The 21,936-nt window shown below is 38.0% G+C and overlaps 1 protein-coding gene across 5 annotated transcripts in view; it reads right to left on the reverse strand.

The window, feature by feature from the left end:
- Window positions 1-21,936, reverse strand: part of Glrb (glycine receptor beta) — a 70,739-nt gene that overhangs the window by 29,385 nt on the left and 19,418 nt on the right. For 4 of the 5 annotated variants that reach the window (XM_031374163.1, XM_031374161.1, XM_031374160.1 and 1 more), the window contains 2 exons: window positions 7,459-7,565; window positions 5,903-5,970 (listed from right to left, as the gene is read on the reverse strand). In XM_031374163.1, coding sequence (XP_031230023.1) covers window positions 5,903-5,970; window positions 7,459-7,565 — 175 coding nt within the window. Of the gene's footprint in view, window positions 1-5,902; window positions 5,971-7,458; window positions 7,566-7,792; window positions 8,103-21,936 lie in introns of those variants that run through there. The other variant, XM_031374164.1, reaches the window with a different exon arrangement.

Below are 21,936 nucleotides of genomic sequence, written 5' to 3' on the forward strand. Positions count from 1 at the left end.
AATCACAAAAGAACACACATGGTATGCATTCTCTGATAAGTGGATATTAGCCTAGAAGAGCAGAATACCCAAAGTACAAACCACAAACCATAAGAAACTCAAAAAGAAGGAAGACCAAAGTCTAGATACTTCATTCCTTCTTAAAAGGGGGAACCAAATACCCATGGAAAGAGTTGTAGAGACTAACTATGGAGCAAAGACTAAAGGAAGGACAATTCAGAGACTGCTCCACCTGGGAATCCTTCCCATATTCAATCATCAAATCTAGACACTATTGTGGATGCCAGCAAATGCTGGATGACAGGAGCCTGATATAGCTGTCTCCTGAGAGGCTTTGACAGTACCCGACTAATACAGAACTGGAGGCTCACACTCACCCATTGGACTGAGCACAGGGTCCCCAATGAAGGAGCTAGAGAAAGGACCCAAGGAGCTGAAGGGTTTGCAGCCCCTTGGCACGAACAACATGAACTAACTAGTACCCTCAGAGCTCCCAGGGACTAAAACACCAAGAAAAGAGTACACATGGGGGGACTTATGGCTCCAGCAGCATGTGTATAGCAGAGCATGGCCAAGTTGGTCATCAATGGGAGGAGAGGACCTTGGTCCTGTGAAGGTTCTATTCCCCAGTGTAGGGGAAATCCAGAGCCTGTAAGCAGGAGGGGGTGGGATGGTGAGCAGGGGGAGCGGGGAGGGAACAGAGGATTGTTTTAGGTTTTTTTTTTTTTTTTTTTTTTTTTTTCACCGAGGAGAACCTGGGAAAGGAGATATTGTAAATAAAGAAAACATCTAATTAAAAAAAAAAAAAAACAAGTTTTCTCTCTTTAAACCTCAGCATACTAAAAGAGGAATGTTGACAAAGAGATATGATAATTTTCAATACTGCTTTTTAAATATATCCCTTTCAACTTCTTTCTAGGATTTAAAGAGATATTTTAGGAGTTACTTTGTATAAATCAAGTGAGATGCTTGGAACATGTAGAGTCAGGCACCATCAGGTAAGCCTCTAGCAGGACTAGGAAGAGGTTTAATTTAAGTACATATTCCTCCAGCAGAATTTAGGCCTACAAAAGTATTGTTTACAAATATTAAAGATCCTATGTGTTAGCATCCTATTTGCTGTCAGAACAAAATAAAAATGTGGTAGAAAACATTGTAAGTTCAATATTTTATAGACTTGTAGTTCAGACACCAAAATAGCAAGGCTGACACTTCAGCTTTCTGTCCATGGGGCTGGTGCTGCTTTCTACAGAGTTGGGGACATCTTTCCTTTCTCCTTTTAGCTTCTAGTAGCTGCCTATATTTCTCAGATCGCAGCCCTTCCTCAAGCCATTCTAATCCATCTTTCTTCTATTACAGCAATGATTAATGTGTCTGATCTTCCTGTGTCTTTTCTATTATACCTCTCTCCTGGATCCAAATGGACAACTGCAACAAACCTAGCCATGCCGCTTCTTAAGATACTGAATTTAACAGCAACATCTCCTTTCCCTTTTAGCTTAGGAATACCGTCATAGCCTCTTTCCTGTGATTAGGACATGGGCAACACTAGTAGGCAAATAGTCAGTCCATCATAGGAGAAAATCTTGAAGATTAAGAATAAGAAGAGATGAGGATCTGGAGATATGGGTCTGCAGGCAGGACACTTACTATGGAGCCTGACAAGCTGAGCTCAATCCCTAGAAGCCACATGATCAAAATAAAGAATCATTACCACCAAAAGTCATTTGGCCTCCAAAGGCATGCTGTAGTACCTACCTACCTACACACACACACACACACACACACACACACACACACAGAAAGAGAGATAGAGAGAAAGAGAAACAGAGAGAGAGACAGAGAGAAACACAGAGAGAGACAGAAAGACAGAGAGCTCTTTGTTTAAAAAAAAGTAGGAAAACTTTTTCATCACTTTTGATTTTATAACCAAGATAAAAACATCTAGAAGAAAAGTCAAGAAAAAAACGAACAAGTATATCTAAGATTTTAAATTAAGAAATATGTTGGAAAAAAAAGAAATATGTTGGAAGCTAACAACAAAATATAAAGAATAAGTACAGAGTGATGGATTTTTAAAGGATGAATTTTAAAATAGATTTTAAATCTATACATACAAGGAAAGATAAAATCATTTTAAAATAACAAAGATGAGCAATTGGAAGGAATTAGAAATAAGCTCTTTAAGCTGATCCCAAACATGATTTTCCTTTTCTTGACAAGCACAGCTGTGTTGCCCAGAATGATCTGAAGTCTATTATTAAAACAACCAAAAGGCATGCAGCAGAAAGGCATAGAAATCCCGACAGGATCATGAATTGTAGCATAGCAATAATTCAATATAATTACAAAGCATGCCTAAAGAAAGAAAATGGATTGTATAAACAGACTTTTATTTCCATGAAGGAGCTCTTGTGTGTTTCTGATGAGACAATGTGCTCATGCGTGGACTATTACAAACAACTATGCCACCCAATTTTCCACCATTGGTAATGGTTCCCTTTTCATTTAAGAAAGCCCACTGTCTTAAGAAACGATAGGGAACACATGGGAAAATCAACAACTCTTAAAAGTGAGGCTGCATAGCTTATGTTCCCTAGACACTCTTCTTGTTACTTTGAGAGCTCTTGTTTCATTTGCCACAGATAGTAGCTCAGAAACTGGTGAAGAAAATAGAATCACCACTCCTTCTAGAAATTTCATATTGGGGTGGTAATAATTATTTGATAATTTGTGTGATGTTGCGATTAATGTCATCAAATATCACCCATAGCATTGATAATAACATCTCATAACAGTGGCAGGTAGCAGAATGCAAAGGAACCACACAGACTCTGGAAGCAGGGACAACTGAGGCCCAGAGTGAGACCCCAGAATGGCAGGAAAGGGCAGGGATAAGAAAGAACTTGGGGAAGATAGATACAGATACAGTATCCATTCCACAGCTAGGATTTGCAAATGCATTGAAATTACTTTTAGTGTAGGCAAAAGCATCCAAAATCAAAGTAAAGAGTTGAATAAGCTGGGAGGACCCCTCCCCCCACAAGGCTAAGAGACCTTGGTGAAGGCTGCCATGCCAATTTCATGCACTGGAGGAACGAACTGGCCCTCTCCTTTCAGAAGTTGGCCCACATCTGTCTACCACCTGACTAGTGGCTATTAATGTCCGACCCAGCCCTCAACTCCGTGCCTTGCATTGAGATTTGAATAAGCAACTGCCTGTCTATTCTGGAAAAGACTAAAGAGGAGTGACATGCTAGGCTTCCGAGACGTTAAGATTTGTTTTGTTTGAGCAGTTTCTCACAGAGAAGATTCTTGTCCATTAATTAAGAAAACCACAAGTGCACATGGAAGCTGATGCATGTTCTTTAGTGCGTTGAGATATTATATCCTTTTATAAAAGTAGAAAGTCATCATCACTGAACTTTGGGATGCTTGCAAAAACAGTAGCTCTGAATTGTAGTCTCTCTTTTTGGAAAGTGTCACCCAACGGGGCATGACAGTTCAGCTCTATTGGTAACAACTTGGATAATCAACATCACACTCTTATGAAGGTGTAGCCAACATTCTGATGGAGCTGATCTTTCTGCTTTCCCAACATCTTGCTAGGGGAAAAGTTTTGTTTTTATTAGTGTGCTTTAAATAAGCAGCCTGTGACGCTACTACTCCTGCCCATATATGAACATGCTCTTGAACAACTTCACAGTCAATTGATCTTTCTGGTCACTATTTTAACAAGTAATGAAGAACTGGTCTGTCTAGCTCCATTTTTTTTCTTAAAAGACGTGTGTGTGTGTGTGTGTGTGTGTGTTTCTGCTAAGCAACAAAATTTAGCAAATCTCCACAATGAATCTATTCAATATGGCATCCTCTAAAATTCTGCAGGTACTTAAGAGGCACCACCACATAACAATTACAGAGTAGAACAATCTACCTGAAAAATGTGGTTCAGAGTCAAACATTTGTGTTATGTCATCTGCTGAATGATGGCACATTACAAAAGAATCAATGAAGAAAAACAAAAAGATCAGTTATTTAGCTATCTCAGACTTTATAGACCTGTTTTTAGAGATGGGAAATGCAGAGTAAGGAGATTCCTAAGAGAAGGAAGACTCAAGAGAGCAGTGTTTTAGGGTTAGCTCAAGGGCTGCTAAGGAAGAAATCTAATAAGATACAGGACAGCATGCAGAGACCAAGCAGACCAAACAAAAACCATCAAATTTTCATCCCCAAGAACCATCTCTTACTCTTGTGAAATAAACAGCTCACATACATAAAACATATTTAAAATTAATAAGCACTACAACTTTCTCCTAAGTGACAAATGACAGGATATTTCAGAGGAGGGCTTTAGTGACCTCACACTTAAACGGCATGTACATCTATGCCATTTAAGTGTGAGACTTGGATACAATCCCTAACTCTTTTAAATAACTCTCTAAAATTCTCTATAACTATCTATGACTATCAACTGCTCAGGAGCTTAAATATTCTGAACTGTGTACTTCTGCAGCATCAAATGCACCATAATTGTTACTATAAGTATCAGAAAGTAAGCACAACACATTGTTGTTTTATCGTTCAAACAATATAATAGCGCTGCAGGTAAAAGCAAAGGAGAAACTACTTTAGATGACCCTCTCTGTATTCCAAGATACTCTGTCTTCTGAGATATTCTGGAAGATTATATAACACTCTAGCAGTTCAACCAAACCCTCTAGCATCACTGGGGAAAAAAGTATCTCAAAAAAAATAAAATAAAAATACAAAACAAATGAATTTTTTCTCCCATTTAAGTATTATTTCAGTATTTGGTTTATCAACATGGGAAGACAGCACCTGCTCCCTCTAAAACCATGAACACACAACAGACTTTGCTAAAGAACTTTTTAAGAAGTCCATGGGTGTGTCAGTTACATTACTCACTGTTCAGAGAATCTGAAGAAAACACATTTCTGGTTTCTTCAGGATCACAGGCACTGCTCTCTTCATCTTTCTCTGTGCCTGGTGCTCTACCAGGAATCTCAGGTCTACTCTATGAAGCAAATTCTCACCTGTGGTCATTTCAGTTCTCTCAGGATGAGCAGAAGAGAGAGAAAAAAGACTCTTCCCAGAAACATAAGACGACATTGGAAAATGTATACATCTAAAAACTAAAAGGAGCAAACGTGTTCTAAGAGTTTCAATTACTTCATATAGACTGGTGAATGGCTCCACGGAGGTCTTTTTTGAATGGCTTCTTGAGGGCTAGGAGATGGCTCTCTATAAAGTGTGCACCATGAAAGCAAAGATGTGACTTCAGATCATAAAAAGAAAAAAAAATAAATAAAAAAACACAAAAAAAGACAGACACAGTGGTCCATATCTAAAATCCCAGGGTTAGAGAGGTGAAGGTGGGAGCATCCCTGAGGCTCACTGCTCAGCCAGTCTAGAGGGATCTCTCTCTCTCTCTCTCTCTCTCTCTCTCTCTCTCTCTCTCTCTCACACACACACACACACACACACACACACACACACACACACACACGTAAACACATGCACATACACACAGAGAGAGCACACACTCAGGAAGAGAGAGAGAGAGAGAGAGAGAGAGAGAGAGAGAGAGAGAGAGAGAGAGAGAGAGAGTTTACCAACCTAAGCCCTTTCCCCAGATGAAATACAAACAGTTTTTCAGGGTGAATACATATTTCCTAAGCCTAAACGTTCCAAGACTGAATTTGAATTGTAAAATTACTCAGGTGTTGAAAGCTCTGGTTTAACACAACTTGGGAATTTGTAATTTTCCATGCTAGATTGCATGCATTTCTCTCCACAGTCACTCCTTGGTTTTCAGTCTTGATGGTTTACACTGTCCTCTGACTGAAGTTTGGGAATCATAAATATGAAACTATTTTCTTACCATTGTGGTCTCTTGAATGGATCCAAAACTATTAATAAAAATGTTGACTACTACATCAACAGGAATGCCTATGAAAAAAATTAAGGATAGATTTAGAGGCTGCAAAAACCTTGGTCAGAATTGTTATAGCAGGATATTCATATTTAACTTTTGTATTTTTAAAATGCAAAAAATTTTTGTTCTTAATATAATATGCTCTCAATTGCTGTTGATTCCATTATCCAAGTAGAAATCCTAATAGAAATAAAACCTAACTTCATTTATATTCAGTGGTGGACATTATTCCGGAATATATTTTTTAATTGCCAACTGCATAATTTAATGGGTCTACTTACTAAAGTATTTTGAAAAATTCACTTTTACAATAGTTTGATTTTTTGCCGTTTCTAATCATTTCAAATTTAAATGAATTGCTATACCGGTATTCAATGGATTTTACTGATAATTACTATATTTCCATTTTATGTCATGAAAGCACAAAGCTAATCAGACTTATAATAGAGCCATTATAAAGATTTCTGTCTGACCTGTTGGAAAATAACTTGAAAGTTCATGGAGTGAGAACTGAGGTATAATGTTGCAATTTTCTTTCTTTTCTGACTCATTGTGCCTATCAAAGGGAACATGTGAATTTCGCCTTTCGCCCCCTAAGCACTGCTGATGAGAAACAGGTGTGAATCAAGGCGTGCTAGGCATGTGACAACCCAGACTGTGACTGTGGCGGCTGTGGGGAGGGACTGAATAGGCTCTGGTAATGAACAAAATCCCTGTTTTTACAACATCGCTGTAGAACTATAGTTGACTAGAAGCAGCTGCAGGACCTTTTTTTTTTCTCTGCAAAAGCAGAAAAAATATCGAGCCTTATGTTAATCTTATGTACATTAATGTCTGTGCTTTCCCCACAGTAACAACCACAGTCTTCCAGAGAACAATAATACAATCTGCTCATAAAGGATTTTATTTCAACCGTGGCTTTAGTTTTCCTTAAAACTCGTGACAAGTGGGAATATTTTGCTGATATAATAACTTTTGTTCTGGAAATTTTTTATTTATAAAGTTAACATGTTTTTAAAACAAGTTGGCCGTCTTTCTTCAGCAAAATACATAGGGTGCTTTTTTTTATAAATATGAAATACTAATAACAGAGAGAATTTATAAACATTCGGAACTGTTCATTTTTCCTGAGTAAATGGTTGGTCTACGAATTATTAACTGTTGTGTCTATTATTGAATACCACATCAATGTCCAGAGCCTAAACTTTAAATCACTAAGATTAGGGACACATAGGTCTTAGAAAATTCATCTCAGAGGCCAACTTATGAATTCACAGGATATACCTTTTCACTTTTTTCAACTGGTAACTATATAACACTATTAGAATTAATATTTTTCTTAATAACAAAAATGTACTTTGTTTAAATAGCTCTTTCCCTAAGCACATTGCAGGACAGTTAAATGTTAACTTGAACCCCTATCATTTTGTACATTAGAAACAACAGTATTATATAGGTATGAAGACAAGAGAGAATTTGTGGGGAGCAGAGGAACAACAAACCTTTGAAGTTTGGTCTTATCCTGGGATCATAACTGACCAGCAGCCTGTTCAAGATATTGCTGGTGGAGTTGGGGGGCACACGGGCCAGGTCCTCGGCTGACTGCTGACTAAAGGAGAAAAGACAGTGGAGAAGCCAGTAAGCATTAGGAAATAGCAATAGACAGAAAGTAGTCATTTTCTTCAGGAGCACTGGCACGGTCCCCTTAAGAGAAAAAAAAAAAAACTCCACCAAGACTTTTCCAAGTAGAAGTAAATAAAGAGTTGCAAACACTGTCATCAGGTCTAGGGTCTTTTGTTTACAAATGAAAACAAACAAGTATGTCTTAGCAGTTACCTTTACTACCTGCACGAAACAGTATTGGAAAAACGCTGTCCAGGTTTCCTTCTAGTCAGTAAATCTAGGCAGATGTTTAACACAGTCTACAGTCAAATGTGAACAAGTCAGCGAGATAGCAAAGAACAGGTTTGGTTGGTTGGTTGGTTGCTTGGTTGCTTGGTTTTGTTTGGTTTGTTTGTTGAATAACAATTATTAACTTGTTAATAACAATTATTAACTTGTAGAAGCAAAGGAGAATGTAAGTATCGTGAGATAATGTGTCCAGAAAGACACTTAAGGATCCATAAGAAATCAAACTATTTATAAAATGCTATTCTTAAGAAACAATGGCATTTCCCTTTGAAATTAAATAATGGCCGCCCAGGGTAGATATGGCTTAAACATAATCTTGTTACTGACAGATCAATGACACAAACAAATCACCAATAAAAATAACCACTACATATTGTCTGTATATATTTATCATAAGCTTTTTATTTAGAAGAGAGTAGGCTACCATGTTTTTCTCTTTTGCTGTTAGCTAACCACTAACTATATGCCATGTTGCTATTCCTTCTGAAGAGTGAGTCATGACCTAACTGACAGTTTAACAGGGCATTTTATTAATGTTATGTTGTTTCTGTTTGTTTTGTTGTGCCACCCATGAAGTTTTTATCAGACAATCATTTCAAACCTATAACAAACAGAAAACACACACATGACTAAAACCTCCATAACTATCCCAAGAAAGATTAAAAGGAGACAACATCTGGTATTCTCTAATATGTACTAATGTGGTGATAAATGACATTAATTTCTGTGAAGCAAACTTTGATGCAATTGGCTTGACTTTGGATCACAGCTAAAATACCTCCTGGTCATCTCTGCTCTGACATAAGGAGGCCACTAGAGGAGAAACTTAAGACAGCATAAATTTATGGATGAGCTAAACCAACTATGAATTGCTACAGAGAATCCTTTCAGATAGAAATCATTCTGAGTACAACATATTAAACAACAGATGAAAACCAATTAATTAAATTTCTCAAAGTGCACGAGATTGCATAGATTTTTTTTTTTAAAATTGCTTCTCATGGCCTTATCAACTGCAATATCACACCTCCAGAGATCTTAGCACAGGTAATGAGATTTTCTAGTTTGCTGCTGGCAAAATTGTAATTTCCTTAGAGCCAGTTGTCATCCCTATCACAAAATCAGACACTCTAAGGAGAATGGGGGGGATGAGGATAAATTGGATATTAGGATGCAAATTAGTGTTCAATCCTATCTATCGATTTTCTCATTCAAGGAGGGAAAATGGAATTAATTATGAAATATACTTTTATTGAATCAATTAAGGACTGCTATGATTGTGTCTCTTGATATAAAATCTTTTACAATTACATTCTTCTAAAAAAAAAGGTATAAAGACAATTACTTCTAATTGTATAGTTTGGAACTTTCAGGACATTTCATTTTTCCTTCATAATAAACTGTCTATCAAAGTGTGTCCTTCCTCTGTGCACTGATATAGAATCAGCCCCATACATTCAACATTGTGACTCCTCCTTCTAATTGTACCTTTGTAAAACTAATTTGTTTTAAAATTACCTTAACCTTCATCTTGTTTCTAAAAATTTGCTTCAACCACCCAATCATATTCCAGGAAATACACACTAATAAATGAATCATTTGATGACAATTTTGCAGCTTTCCTCCATGTCTATTTATAGAGTACCAACTTAATACAAAACGGAAACCATGATTACCAAGGGAATGGTGGCTGCTAGCCTGGAATTCCCAGTACTATTGTTAAACACACACAGGACTCAGTACTTTTTACCTGTCCTGACTGGCTCAAATCAGTTCTGAAGTATGGACTGGGTAGTGGAGAACTGACAGACATATCCAATTCAGCCTTTCAACTGATAAACATGCTGTTACTTGATTAAACAGAAAAGCTATCTATCTAAGCAGAAAGGTATGTTTCAGTTAAGAGAGGGAGATTAAAAATTGGTGATAAATGGGGAAATTTGATGGGTAAGTGAATTTGGTAGTTTATCAGCAGCTCCAGAAAATAATAATGATCATAATGAAAATGGTAGAATGGTATATAAATAAATACTTAAAATGTAAAGCTTGGCCCATCTACTAGTTGAATTCTCATCCCATGGGACACCCAGCATGGTATAAGTGGAATATTATCAACCATCCCATTACCACTATCAAAGTTAAAGGACAACATTTGAATTTAAGATTATAAATGCTCAGACTTTAAACTACAGAATCAAGGGAAGCTTGCCTCCATAAGACATACTAAAGTTTCCAATGAATCCATCCAAGGATGTTAGTTTTATAGATAAGTAAATAAACAGCCCAAACCAAGTACTGTGGCTCACACTTGGAATCCCAGGACCTAGGAGACTGAGGTCATAGGATCTGAGTTCAAAGCCAGCAAGAGGACCAAGGGCCCAAGTCAGTTTAGACAAGAGATCCTGTTCTTAACAAACAAACAAACAAACACAATGAAGACCAGTCAGTAGGCACCTACCCCCCATTGGTTTCTTTGTAAGAGACACAGAAACAGAGCCAGGAAAAATAACTTCTTACGAGCAGGTAACTTTTCTTACCTTGTTGTATAAGGAGAAGACAAGAGGAACCTTCTCACTAAGCCAACTGAAGGAAGCTGGAAATGACTTCTCTACACTGACTTCTTCAAAGGTAAACCACGCCTCGGAACTTTGGCTTGTTTGTGTGGGTTTAGCCTGCATGACAGCACTGGCATGGTCTCACTGGTCCAACACCCTGCAATAGTTTCTGTGAGCACCATCCAGACTCAGGGTTCATATGCTGCATCCAAGGTTCTATTGATCTTACTAATTATTGTTCTCAATCCCTACTAAAAGTGAGAATTACCTTCTCCTGAGTTTTATTAGCATCACATTGGAGCTATTCTCACTTTCAATTCTCCTTAGAGTCAGAACAAATTAGTGTATTTTAACAAATACAATCAGTATCAGTTGAAAAACATCACTCAGAAATCACCTACACACACACACACACACACACACACACACACACACACATCAGGGGACTTTGTTCAGCCCTCTTTTTTTTCCCTTATGTTTTTCAAGAAAACTTGACCTGAATATTTAATAATGAGTTTGTTTTTCCTATGTTAGAAGTTCATGTTAAAATTCATGCTAAAATGTAAAGAAATCACATGTAGTTTATATTCATAGGCATGAATTCAGGGTTTTTCTTACCCACATAGAAACAGTAATCATAAAAAAATAGTAATCATTTTTGTATCTTACTAATATTAAAATCACATAAAAATACTTTCTATTAATTTGGAGGAATTAGATAGCTGCAGCTACTTTCTCTAAAAGACAAAGTATAATGTGCATACAGAATATTTGATTGTTTATATAATAACACACACAACATTTGCAAAGTGTGTTATTATTAATTTTAAGTGGAACCTAATTTGACAAACTGCTTCAGTAGTCGAATGTTCATAATTTGAATGTTTTAGCAGTTTGAATTTTTATTTCAGTCTATCAACAATTCCAATGTATTACAAAATAAGATTCACTTCTTAGCTTTATGATATTAACTCGCTCAGGCGAAGTAATGAAATGAGTGGGGAAATTCTATCTTATATAACAAGCTTTTTTACCATCATCCTTGCATTGTTCTCTTGTCTCAGCTTGAACCAATGTCATTACTAACATGGTAAGTTATGTAAAGAATGTGTCAGGCTACAAGGCTGCATGATGTAACACCTTCCAACACTCAAAGAAAAATACAGAAATCTCTTTCTAAACAGAGGTTTGACTTTCCATTAAAGGTAGAATAATCTTATCATATGACAACTCTGGAACTGATTATTCTAAAACAGTCTGTATGAGCACATTGCCTCAGTTTTCCTCTAATCGTAATTCTATGTCTGAGGGAATACCTCCTCTTTTTATCAGTGTCAAATAATGAAGCAGCAAGGGTCATGGGGTTTCTCAGGCTGAAAGCACTGTCGGAGTGAGAAACCTGGTCCAGATGCTGCTCTGCACATGAGCTAACTTAAGCACAAAGCCGTATATATGAGGAAAGAAGCAAGCAGGGGAAGGAATAGACTGTGATGTTTCTACTTTTTGTTAAGTGAGATGTTGAAAATCTGATAAAATAAAGCTATACACTTCTGAAAATGGTACACAGGACACTGTGGACCTGTGGAACATAGGGCGAGATGGGTATAGAATGGCAAATGGTAAGAAAGTGGGATAAAGTAGAACATCCAACTACTGAGAGGTCTTAGGGACATCAAGGGGGTGAAATGGGAGTCATGTGGCTGGAAGAGAAAAAGTGAGTTCAAGATGTGGATCTTTGGCTCATTGGGGATGGCTGACACTGGGGTGTTGCTCACAGGATTCAGCTGAACCTAGAAGCCAAGTGGTCTCCCTGGATGTAAATGAGAAGTTGGGGTGAGAGGGCCACAGGAGAGCGACTCTCTCTACCCCACTGTGTTCCTTTGATCTTCCCAGACCAACCTAGAGAGCTTCCCTTATCTTCATACTGCACTGTGACTAGTGCACTAAGAGAAAGGATTGCTTCACCCTGCAGAATTAGGATGGGAGCTTCAGTATAGGAATGCATGTGAGCAGTGCATCTGCACCTTCCTCTTCTTGACCCTAGGAGGGAGCTGGAGCAAGAATCACAAATTCAGTCCATAGCATTTCAGGTTTGCAGGGATGAGGACCTTGTCAGAGGCTGAGACCTGGCACCAGCATAGAGGCCATGACAAAGTGATGTCAATACAAAGTTCTTTATCTAGAATCACTATACACTCGGCTCTTGTACTAACTACTGCTATGTTGCTGTGATAAAACACCAGGACCAAGGCAGCTTTTAGAAGAAAGTTTATTTTGGCTTATGGTTCCAGAGAGGTGGCAGGGAGGCATAGCAGCTACTGGGACGCATGGTGGTAGAAACAGGAGGCTGAGAGATCATATCAGAAAGATGAGGCTTCAAACGTTTAAACCCTACCCCAGTGATGTGATGTCCTTTCCCCAGAATGCCTGCCTCTCCCCCATAACCTCTCCCAACACTGTCACCAGCTGGGGACCAAGTGTTCAAGTGCCTGAACCTATAAAGGCATTTCTCATTAAAAGTATTACACATCAACATTGTGTTTAAACAACTGTAGAAATGACCTCAAACTCAAAATTAAAGAACAAACCTCTAGATACTTAAGAGAGTATTTAATGTTTACTTAGAACTACTACGAAGCTTGGAAACTCAGGGGTTAAGAAATTTACAAGTGCCAGAGACTTAAATGAAAAGCAGCTGGTATTTGTTAATGGAATAGACTTGGGTCTTTCAGAGAAATGTCTCATACAGTTACAGGACAGCTGGGAAAATTTCATCCAGTTGTTGAAAGACTTACTGACAGCATTTCTCTGTACCTAGAAACCACTGAAAACCAAACCTCACAACCTCACAGTGATGACCTTTCTACGGGGACTGTGTAAGGTCAGAAAGATGATAATCAGTGAGTAAATCTCTTGACATCATGCTCATCAGCTTTTGTCTGAGAAAGGATGGACCATCTGTAATCAGTTGGGCTCACTGGCTTTGATGGAGCAGGATAATCTATTAGCAAAATGAACTTCTGGCATCTTTAGACTAAACCGGCAATCAACATCATAAACCGTCAACATCTTATTGATATTCTGAGCCATGTGAAGGAAATAATTAGTGTTGGCTATAAAACTGCTAAATGTCTTGAAGTTCCAGGACCAATGGTGTTCATAATCTCCAAATAATTTCATCCAAAATATTTTTAAAAATATATACATTAAAAGTCAAAGATTTTAAAATAACATCAGAGGCCTATCTGATAGTCTTTAGAACAGTATGACAAGGTGGAAGGAAGGGGCTGCACGTAGTAAGACTGTGATCATTATTCATCTCAGAAGCACTGTTACTCTTCAGCTGTCACTAGCATATTCCATTGAGTAATTCAGAAATTAGGAGTAGGAAGTTAGAATGTGTTGACCCACATGAATAGTAAACTTATGAAGTGTCTTCAAATGATAGTGAGGGTGGAGGTGCCTTTTACTCTATGGGCTTCTGAGACATCAGTGCACTAAGACATGCTAAGGAAGTACCTATCGACTCACTTACCACTTATCAATATCATACTCTGGAAAACACAGCTATAAAATGACATACACCTGTATGGAAGACTTCTCCAGGAAAAGAAACAAATGCAGATAGTTTGCTAAGCATAAGAACTGAAAGCTTAAGAACTTGGAATGGCCAGTGATGTGGTTGAGAGAACAGAGTTGCCTCTCAAGTTTGCTGACGTTAGTTCAATCCCTGGAATCAATACACAGGTGGAAGAAAAGAACCTATTTGATAAAATTGTCCTCTGACTTCCACATGTGACTGGCACATGCACACACACACACACACACACACACACACACACACACACACACACAGAGGTTATGAGCGAGCACACAAAATAATGAAGAATAAAACTTTTAATGAAAAGTCGAGAGTCTTCAGTAGGAATTTCCCATTTCCTGAAGCAAATGATATTAATCTTTCCCCTACAAGGATGGCGATCAAGAAATATTTGCACAAATATGAAGGATAAAAATATGGTCTAGAAGCTTAAAAGAAATGTTTTAAGGGCAAGGAGAGGTGAGCTGACACAACAACTTTCAGACATTAACTTTCTTCTCCTCAGAACAAATCCAAGACACCCCTTTGTACCCAGGAAATAATTTTTCCCCTGTAAGGCAGCTACTCTCTATATCTCCCTGCAAACTTCGTGCTTAAATACCCATAGCTCTTGTTATCCAGTTAGCCAGAACAATTAATCATACTATTTGGTCACCAACTAAAAGTTGAAGGGACCTTGCTGATGAGAAAATGCTTTTATCTAATTTTTTTATGAATTACTTGAAGGGACCTCTAAAGAACCCTTGGCTTAACAGAAAAATACGTGTGTGTGTGTGTTTGTGTGTGTGTGTGTGTGGTGTGTGTGTGTGTGAAGATGCACATGTCTATGCATGCATACATGTGTGGAGATCAGAGGTTGACAACATATATCTCTCTCCCTGTATCACTTTCCAAATATACACACACATACACACAAGGAAGAGGGAGAAGGAGAGAGAGAGAGAGAGAGAGAGAGAGAGAGAGAGAGAGAGAGAGAGAGAGAGAGAGAGAGAGAGAGAGAGAGAGAGAGGGAGAGAGAACAGTCTGGTGGAAGGAAAGGAAGAAGGTAAGAATGGAGGGACAGAGAGACAGAAAGGAGAGAGAGACTGACTGCTTGGCTGATTGATTTCACTGACTCTGAAGCTAAGGACTAAACTGGATTAGTTTGCCAGGCAGTGAAGCTTCAAGATCTTTCTGTCTTTGCCTCCAAGCTTTGGCATTATAGATTCATGTTACCACACAATTTTTTTTTTTAAACGTAAGTGTTATAGATTTGAAGTCAGATGGCCATTCTTGCTGATTTTTATCTCATAAACGATGATATTCAGGAGAAAGGCCTAAAATGTGAAGGAATTATTTCTGTTCTTCAGTTGAGCAGTTTCTTCAGCTCTCAGTAATTAATCACTAATATGTGATAACACAGAAATACAGTGTACACTGTTTCAGATAAAGAAAATGGTTACAAGCAGTATATTTTCACATAAAGCCTAAAACTACTTATAACAAGACTCCTGCAAAATAGAACTTATTTCCCTTATTTGTATAGCTATTGCTTATATCATTCTAATAGACTATCATGTTTTTGTGTATGTTTGGTTGGTTTGTTTTTTGTTTGTTTAATTTTAAGCATGAAATCTTTTTTTGGGTTTTGTTTGTCTGTTGGTTTTTTAGATGAGAATCTTACTGTGTTGTCCAGGTTAGTCTCAAACTCATGGTCCTTCTACCTTAAGCACCCAGTTACTAGGATTATAGGCATGCACCAACTGTGCCCACCTGAATTGACAAAGTGAGAAAGCCTGTTTTTTTTCTCCTTCCTGTGGACATGCAAGTTTCTTGCAGCCTATGCTTCAGGTTCTTTCCCTTGTGAAAACCATGCAGCTAGGTGAGGTTTTCCTGCAACGCAGACTCCTGAGAAATCCTGCACAATGTGACTAGTGAGAAAATAAGTGAAATATTCTCAGGCCATAGTTCTTATCCTATGCTCAGGATAGGAAATTCTCAGGACATGCTCAGCAGGAAATTCTGAGTTCAGCATCCCTTTCTGAAACCAAAGAATTAGATGATGTATCGAGTGCCTAATTTTTTTCAGTGAGACCTGAGATCCTGGCTCTCTATATCTTGGAAAACTGTTGGGGCTCTGCATAGAGCAGTTTCTTGTCCTATACAGAGGGCCAAGTATTAATTTAACTAGCATGCAGACTTGCCATAACCCAAAGGAATACAGACTTAGCCCTTGCTCTCAGCAGGGAACAGCTGAACCATGCATTTAACAACACAGTAATGTCTGGAGTTCCCAAAGAACTAGATTTAAATCCTTTACCTCAGAGCATTGATGTGAACCAGCATTTCTAAGTCAATAAAAGTTACAGAGGACAAAATAGTCATTTGAACAAGAGTCAGGACTAAACAGAAAACTTTCCCTAACTCAACACAGAGCAAGCAAATATAGCCGAGTGTTCAGTTCTCACCTAGGAAGGACCCAGATGCAGCTGTTCAACTTTTCTAAGAGCCAAGGGACTGGCTTCTGGCCTGCCTATTACAGAAGATAAAAGGGGCATAACCTACCTCCATACTTGGGAACCACTGAGAAAAAACTATCCTGAAAGTTATATAACTTGCAGAACAGTACACAGGCTGACTAACCAGGGTCCTCTCTTGCATAAAGTCAGTACACCATGCAGGAAAAAAAGGAGGTATTTTCTATTATAAAGATACCAACATGGATTCATGACATCCATTAAAAAGAACATGATAAAATTCCTTGAACAAATGCTATGAAAATATACATATATCAATGATCTGATAGAGGAAAAGGACAAAATAATCCAAAGGTTAGCAGAAAATGAAATAAAGAATAAAAAATAACAAACAATGCTTTGAGAATAAAATAAAAGTGAATATGTCTTTAGCACAATAAAGAAATAAAAGACAATAAATAAAGTCAGACATGAAAGAAGAGACATTACAAGTGATGTCAAGGCAGGGAGGAAGCCGATAAGAGATGATGAACCACTAGATGCCCAGAGGTGAATTAACTCAGAACAAGTAAAATTCTAGACACAGCCAACATTCTGACTTTCTCATGAAGAAATAAAAATCTAAAGAGATCTTTAACTAGCAAAGAAAATTAATTTGTTTTAAAATGCCCAGGAAGAGATGACTTCACTGGCAAATTCTACTAAACAGATAAAACCAAATTCAAGCCAGACCTTGTCAAAATCTGCCCGAACACTGAAGAGGGTAGCACCTCCAAGGACTTTATGAGGACACTGTGACCCTGATAGTAAAGGCAGGCAACACACCATAAAAAACTACAAGCCAATGTTCCTCATAAGCAAGAGTCCTTAACAAAGACTAGGAAAACAGATTCAATAACATATTCGATGGTCATTGCCATGATCAAGGGGGACTTATCTCTGAGTTCAAGCATAGCTCAGCCTTTGAAAAATTAGCATTATACCTCACTCAATCTAACAGAAATACAGGTAAAATCTACATGATCATATCAATAGGTGCATTAAATCATCTGATATAATTTAACATTCCTGCTGGATTAATAATACTTAAGAAACTAGAGATAGAAGGAAAATCATTTCTATGCAACAGAGGCCATAGATCAGCAGACCTCAACATTCCTAATACTTTTTAATACAGTTCCTCATGATGTAGTGAGCACCCCAACCAGAAAATCATCTCCATTATGACTTCATAACTGTAATTTTGCTGTTTTAAACTATAATGTAAATATCTGGTATGCAGGCTATTTGATATGTGACTCTTGACCCAAAGTGGTCATGACACGGAACATGAGAACCACTGCTATAGATTTAAAAGCCCACATCTAACACTGTTGTGTTTATACAAAGATAAAGACAAGGGAGTTATGTTCTAAGGAGGTACGGTGAGGTATGAGGGAGCAGGGTGCCTCAGCAGGCCCCCTGAGGGACCAGCCATAAAGATGGCATAGAATAGAATAGAGTTTATTTAGAGCATGAGGAGGGGAGGCAAGAGGGTAGTAGAGGCAGAGAAAGGGAGAGAGAGAGAGAGAGAGAGAGAGAGAGAGAGGAAGAAGTAGAGATGAGCCATGATCATGGAGGGAATGGGGAGAGAGCGGGGAAGGGGAGCAGAGAAAGAGCAAGAGACCAAGAGAGGAGCAAGAAAGCAAGAAGCGGGGCAAGCATAAAAGTATAGTGAGTCGGGCATTCATGGCTATTGCCAGGTAACTGTGGGGAAGAGCTTAGACAGAATCCTAACAAATACCACATTCCATAGTGAAAAACTGGAAGTTGTTACACTAAGATCAAGAACAAAGAGGTCCTCTCTTACTGCATCTACTCAATATATACCAGAAGTCTTAGCCACTTATCTGATGAGAAAAACGAATCCAAATTGCATAAGTACATGCCTCTGTTTGCAGGAATATGGTTCTATCTACAGAATTCCTCAACGTCCATACACTGTCACAAACTTGTGCAAGCATCCTAGTAGAACTGACAAAGTAGCACTACAGGAAACAATATTAACTGAAAAAAAATCGTAAGTATACTGTGAAACGGAAATTTGATAATTATTCTATTTATAACAGCATCAAAAAGAATTCTATATTTAGAAATAACCTTAACCCTGACTAAGGTAATGAAATATTTGTACATTACCAACTATAAAAATTAAAGAAACAAATAGAAAGATAGCCAAGTTTATGGATTAGAAAATAGTGCTAAAATGTCCACACTCCCCATACAGATTTAAGATTAAAGGCAATCATCTATCAAAATCCCCAAGATAGAGGCTCAGTTGGTAGCTCACTTTATAGTGTGGTCCTAGCATACAACAGACCCGGGTTCAATTTCCAGCACCTCATAAACAGGACATGGTGTCACAACCCCTACCATCCTCAAACTTGGAAGGTGAAGGCAGCAAGATCTAAAGTCTATCTCATTGGCTACATGGAAGGACAGCATGGAATACTGTCCTTATCTCTGACTCTATCTTTATGACAAAGAAGTGTACAACCTGATGAAAATTATTACGTAAAGAAAACCTTAACATCCAAAAGTTCCTAAGGAACCAAAAAAGACTCTGATGCTTGGACAAATGGTTAAGAGATGCAGTTTAAGGAAGAAAGATCTGTGCTCATTGTTTCAGAAGACCATGGTATGGAAAGTGTAGAGAGTGGTCTAGAAAGGAGAAAAAGAGAGGACATATTGCAATGACTCTTTTGCTCTCTCTCTGTTTCACCAATTATTCCTTCAAGACTCCCAGTATGTGAGCTGGTATTGCCCACATACATGGTATAGCACCATCCCTTAGTGAGTCCTCTCTGAAAACTTTGAGGCAAAGGCATACCCCAGAATGTCCTTTATAAACCTAACTAACTCTTAATCTAATGCAGTTAGCAATTAAGATTTAGCTTCATAGACACAAAATAATCAAACATTTTTAGAAAGATTGTGTTTTAAGAAAGTATACAGCCGGGCGGTGGTGGCGCATGCCTATAATCCCAGCACTTGGGAGGCAGAGGCAGGTGAATTTCTGAGTTCGGGGCCAGCCTGGTCTACAGAGTGAGTTTCAGGACAGCCAGGGCTACACAGAGAAACCCTGTCTCGAAAAAACTAAAAAAAAAAAAAAAAAAAAAAAAAAAAAAAAAGTATACAATTTCCTAATTTAAAAATATATTACAAAACAAAAGGTGTATTAATGAAATAGATTATGATCAAGTACATGGAAGCAGTCAGTAAGAGTTGGCTAATTTCCACTGTTATTGGCTATAGTATGAAAATTTACACTGTGATTAATAGCTGCTTTTTAATTTTCTTTTTAAGATCTAGCTCTCCTCAATGAGTATTTCATATTTCACACCCATTTTACAGGATGTTTCTCTTTTTGAAACGCTCCTATAATTTGATATAAGTCAATCTGAACCTTCTCTATTCAGTATTCTCACTGCTAGCTAGAGAGTAGTGTGTGTGTGTGTGTGTGTGTGTGTATGTTTTAAATAAATTCTCCTAAAATATTTACCAAAATTTCAGTAGTTAAAATGGTCCTAGGCTGATGCCACAGAAGGGAACCAGAAATAAATAAAGCATATAGTCAACTAACCTTCAGTAAATCAGCCAAGAAGAATACAGAGTGAGCAGAAAACATTGCATTTGACAAATAGTGCTAGGAAAGCCAGGCATCTATGAGAAAAAGAAAGGAACTGCATGCGCATCTTCTGGATCACACAAAGATCAACTCAAATTCATTAAAGCCTTAAACACAAGATCTCAAACTTCAAAAGAAAACAGAGGAGAAAGTCCTCATGACATTGCTCTTGGCAATGATTTCACAGACAGACACCAAAAGCTCAGGCTGCCTGAGTCAAAGCAGGGCAGAAGGATCACAGAGCAAATGTGTGACGTGAAACAACAAAGCCACTAGACAACTAAGCCAAAGCAGAAATATCCTCCTGACCTGAGAATAGAGGAAAATACTGTGCAGAATGGAAAGACATTAACAATGAAAGAAACAGTAATAAATCAGCCTTTGTTAAAAAAAAAAAGAAACAAAAAGCTCTTCAGTGGAAGCTTACCGAAAAGACAACATACTGAATGCTTACAAGGACATAGTTAACAGGGAACTCATGCAGTCTTACACAGATGCTAGTATAGACATTATGAAAGTGTTTAGAGGTTCCTGGAAAAAATAAAAATATATTTATCACATGGTACAGTAGTTCCAACACATATATCCAAGAGAAATCAAACCACTTTATCAAAGAGATATTGGCAGCCTTATCTATACTGCTGTACTATATATAGCAGCCAAGGTTCAGAATCCATCTGAGTAACTTTCAGTGGAAGAATACAAAAGGAAGCATGAATACAGTATATACATTATGCATATACATAGTATCTATAATCTGTGTATGTGATAGAATACTATTCACCTATAAGGAAAGAATGAATTACTGTCTTCTGCATCAATTTGGATGGAACTAGAGAGCACTGTGCCATAGGAAATATGCCAGGTATGTAACACTAGGTCACTCATATAAAAGACCTGAACCACGGGTCTTATAGAAGGAAGCAGAGGAGTAACATGCACTAAAACTGAAATGGGGCTCTGGGCTGAGCAATTAAAAGAAGTAGGCTAAGGGGCATCAAAACTCAGGTGGAGAAGCCTCATTCTCATCCTCTGCAGCACGACAGGACACTTACTGTTTCCAGGAACTTACGGTCTACTTCAGCATAGCCAATAGAGAAGTTCTCAAAACAGAAACATGATGAGGTGCCTTCTCACTTTCCAAATCTACCCTTTGCACGCTTGTGTGTGCGTAGTACACACACACACACACACACACGCACACACACCAAATTGCTCTGAACTCTATAAAGCTCTACAGCATTGTCTCAGAACAATGATTAGTCACAGAAAAGAATTTACTGCTCATCAAATGACCATACTAAGAAAGCAAAGAGGTAGCCCTGAGGATATGACTCAGAGGAGAACATGTTGAATAAGCATGAAGACCTGAGTTGAAATCACAAGAACCCACATAAAGCCAGAGCACATATCTGTGATATCAGCACTCCTACACTGAAATGGGAGACGGACACAGGAGAATATCCAGAAGACAGAACTTCTACATATCAAAATGTCATTGACCTGTACCATAATTATCTGTATGCTCTGCTGCATACTAGAACTAGTCTCTAAGACAGAAAAAGGCTTAATCAGACAAAGTTTGGCATCCTACTATATAGTCCAACCAAATCGGAAACTTGGGGACTGGTGCTGGCTCCCTTCCAGAGGACTGCGTTCCACTCCCAATACTCACATGTTGGCTCACAGTCATTTCTAATTCGTTTCACAGGATCAGGTGCCTTTTCTGTGCTCCTGAATATACATGTGCACATACATATACAAAAAGAAAGGGCTCATACGCATAAAAC

Source organism: Mastomys coucha, unplaced genomic scaffold (assembly GCF_008632895.1).
Source record: "Mastomys coucha isolate ucsf_1 unplaced genomic scaffold, UCSF_Mcou_1 pScaffold16, whole genome shotgun sequence".
NCBI classification, from domain to species: Eukaryota; Metazoa; Chordata; class Mammalia; order Rodentia; family Muridae; genus Mastomys; species Mastomys coucha.